The 3,791-nt window shown below is 44.2% G+C and overlaps 1 protein-coding gene across 1 annotated transcript in view; it reads left to right on the plus strand.

The window, feature by feature from the left end:
* Eif4b (eukaryotic translation initiation factor 4B) overlaps positions 1–3,791 on the plus strand; it is a 37,622-nt gene that overhangs the window by 31,643 nt on the left and 2,188 nt on the right. The window contains exons 10-12 of the mRNA XM_004638004.2: positions 3–100; positions 2,359–2,572; positions 3,500–3,555. Of these exons, the coding sequence (XP_004638061.1) occupies positions 3–100; positions 2,359–2,572; positions 3,500–3,555 (368 nt within the window). The remainder of the gene's footprint in view (positions 1–2; positions 101–2,358; positions 2,573–3,499; positions 3,556–3,791) is intronic.

Consider the following 3,791-nt stretch of genomic DNA (forward strand, 5'->3'; position numbering starts at 1 on the left):
AGGCATCCAAGCTGGCGAAGTGAAGAAACTCAGGAACGGGAAAGGTCAAGGACAGGAAGTGAATCATCACAGAGTGGGACCGCGGCCCCATCTGGCAGAAGTAAGTCAGACCAGGGTGGGTATCATCATTGTTTTCTATACGTTGTCTATAAACAAGGAATGTAGAGACTTTGCAGTATTAAATTCAGTTATAAACTCAAAAGTTAGTATGAATTGATCTGAGTTTTCAATCATTTGTTTCCCAGAAGTCCAAGGAATGAGTACAAGAGTAGACTTGAGTACTGTTTGATACCAGTCTTACACTAACTAGTATACTTGACTGCTAAAATTGTCCCTTCATCTTATGTTTGTTTTTTCAGAACAGTTAGTAATAGCCTGGAGTCTGTGAGCTGTTCCCAGAAAGCAAGCCTTTTTTGATGTTGTACATGACTGGAGCAGTGCTGTCAGGGATGTTACTCTGGTCTGCATCCTTCCTCAGTCATTACTAATTGCTCATAAGTGCTTCTAAGGTTTTGGAAACGTGAATGTCTCAGTTGCAGTATCTCCTTTCTCTTACTGAAATCTGTTGTTTTGATTGCTACTTGAGCATTCCAAAGCAAGGGTCAAGGCTAGAGTGACTTGGAAATTCATCCAAATATTCTAGGAATTTTCTGGAGATAATTTATACTGAGGTCTCTCAGTTACAAGATATAATGCCTGGGCAGTGCCACATTCTCCCCTCCCCCCATTTTTTTTTTTGTCTTTTTGAGACAGGGTCTCAGCTATGCTATTCAGGCTGGCCTTGAGCTCACTTTGTGACAGAGGTTGGTCTTGAGCTCACAAGGATCCGCCTGCCTCAGCTTCCCAAGTGCTGGGATTACAGGCGTGTGCCACCAAGCCCAGCTTATAATACCCCTTTTTGTGCTTAGGTTGAAGCATGATGTTGCTGGGTTGATTTGTATGCCTACTTTTGTAGAACTTGCACTTAAAATGTAGAAAGAGGGGCAGGGAGATGGCTCAGTAGAATAAGCACTTCCCTAGCAAGCGCAAGGGCCTGAGTTCAATCCCCAGCTCCGCCAAAAAAAAACAAATGTAGAAAGATTCTGACATAATACGCTTCTCATTTTAAGGAGACAGTGCCCTTGAAGACACATGCCCCCTCATATAGTTTTATTATATAAATGTGGAGCTGTGTCACATGTATATTGACCTTCTAGTTTGATGTTGAGCATGGTTGCTGGAGATTAGGGTTTCACCACAGGCCTCTTTCCCCCCATGTGGACATACTGTTTTCCAAGTTAAGGCCATTAGAACATTGGAAATGTAGCTAGGGGGCCTGCCCACTAGCTCAGGTGTTTAAGTGCCTGCTAAAAGAAAGCAGTCAGGCTCAGGATGCTGTGGTTCGATCCCCTCATCCTCAAGCCAAACCAGACCTGCCTGAAGGCATTCTGAGTGCCCCCCCCCCCAAAAAAAAAGGAAATGTAGCTAGAAAAGCTATATCCTGGGGGGCCAAGGAGATGGCTCAGTAGAATAAGTGCTTGCCTAGCAAGCGCAAGGGTCTGAGTTCAAACCCCCGTTCTGGGAAAAAAAAAAAGCTGTATCTTCCCCAGAGCAAACCAGATAGCTATTTAAGTTATATACACAATGATTTTTTTCTTTTTCCTTTTTTTTTTTTTTTTGTATCTTAGGGAAGGCTCTACAGGGTGTTCAGGGTCTCACTACTAGATTGGACTCATGATCCACTTGTTTACAGCCTCCCAAGACCTGGGATTACAGGTGCACAACACCACGCCCAGTCTCATTCACTGTCTTCAGCGCACCCTAGGGGTGCGTCTGGCACGGCAGGCCCAGGGGTTGAACACCCGGCCCCTGCACCTGCTTGTAGGCACTTTAGTCCGCTGAGCTATTTGGCCAGCCCCTATTTTTTTCTTATTTCTCTGTGTACCAGTAAAGCATTTTTCTCAAAATGACATGTGGGCAACACTGGTTTAGGGGTAATTCATTCTGTTGGGAGCCAAATTAGGGTCTCTTGTTTAAAAATGTTAGAGGGGCCAGGGAGATGGCTCAGTGGAATACGCGTTTCTCTGGCAAGTGTAAAGGTCTGAGTTCAATCCTCCGTTCCTCAAAAAAGTAATAATAATAATGTTAGAGCCAGGCATTGTGGTACATGCCTATAACCTCAGGACTCGAGGCTGAGGCAGGCGGCTCACTTCTGTGTAGTGAGTTCACCTCCAGCTTGAACTAAATAGCATGTCTCAAAACAAAATAATGATAAATGTGGATGCATATACCACTCTTCACTTCTTTATGGTCTGGTAGATTATTGTGTTTTATCTTTGTTTTTTCTGGTGATTTCACCTTTCCCTCCTGACTTCATAGATGCCCGAAGGAGAGAGAGTGAGAAGTCTCTAGAAAATGAAATGCTCAATAAGGAGGAAGACTGTCACTCTCCAACTTCTAAGCCTCCCAAACCTGATCAGCCTCTAAAGGTAATGCCAGCCCCTCCACCAAAGGAGAATGCGTGGGTGAAGCGAAGTTCTAACCCTCCTGCCCGATCTCAGAGCTCAGACACAGAGCACCAGTCCCCTACAAGGTGAGTCTGCTTGGAACAGCAGCTTGTCAGCCCAGAATTACAAGTAATAAGTACCTTATGGGATGTTGACTTTATACACTGTGTTATAGTTATGTTCTCTTTGTTCTCTTACTTTACATTCAGTGGTGTGCTGGAGCTGGTTTGTTTAGAGCCAATCATCAGTTTTCTAGAGTTTTGCTAGCCGGTTGACATCCCTTTGGTGGCTTGCAATTGGCTATGAGGGGAGTATTTATGCCACCAAAATCTTCAAACGGTATTATGAGTCAGTCTTCCCACCAGCACCCATTGACAGTATGGCCTTTGGGGGTCACTTCACTTCTCATGTCTTAGATCTCAAAGTCTTCTCTTATTTATAAAAGAATATTGCCCCAGTTCTGCTAAGAAACAAAACAAAACAAAAAAAAGAATATTGCTATTTATTTGCACAGTTGTTAGACCTGTAAAAATATACGGCCCGTTTGTGTGTGCAAATTACTGCTTTTATTGTCATCTTGTTTGTTTGTTTGTTTGTTTGTTTGTTTGTTTGTTTTGGCGGAACCAGTGATTAAACTCAGGCCCTTGCGCTTGCCAGGGAAGCGCTTATTCCACTGAGCCAGCCACCTCCCCAGCCCCTCATCTTGTTTTGTTTTTTTGTTTTTGTTTTTGGGGTTTTTTTGTGGGGTGTGTGTGTGTGTGTGTGTGTGTGTGTGTGTGTGTGTGTGTGTGTGTTTGGAACTGGGGATTGATCTCAGGCCCTTGCACTTGCCAGGGAAGCGCTGATTCCACTGAGCCATCTCCCCAGCCCCTCATCTTGTATTTTAATATTCCATAACATTTAAGTATGGGTTTCTTGTTTATTTCCTGCAAAGCCTACTGCATTTAAAGAATGATTATAAGTTTCTTAACCGGTTTTCTCTCTCAAACAATTTATAAATGTTTTCCTTTCAGTGGTGGGGGGAAGCTAGCTCCAGCTCAGCCTGCTGAGGAGGGGCCAGCAAGAAAAGGTAAGCCTGTGCTAAGGGAAGTAGGTTTTCATCTAGTTAGAGATCTAAATAAAAAGATACCTAAATCTAAAATTCATCTCCTGGGGCTGGCGAGATGGCTCAGTGGTCTAAAGCACCTACTTGGAACAAGCTTGGGAAAGCACAGGGACCGCGGTTCGATCCCCCAGCACCACATGCCAGCCAGCCCCGCCCCCTGGTGGGCTGAGCTGGCCACATACACACACAATAAATAAATA

Source organism: Octodon degus, unplaced genomic scaffold (genome assembly GCF_000260255.1).
Source record: "Octodon degus isolate 3935 unplaced genomic scaffold, OctDeg1.0 scaffold00093, whole genome shotgun sequence".
Classification (NCBI taxonomy): domain Eukaryota; kingdom Metazoa; phylum Chordata; class Mammalia; order Rodentia; family Octodontidae; genus Octodon; species Octodon degus.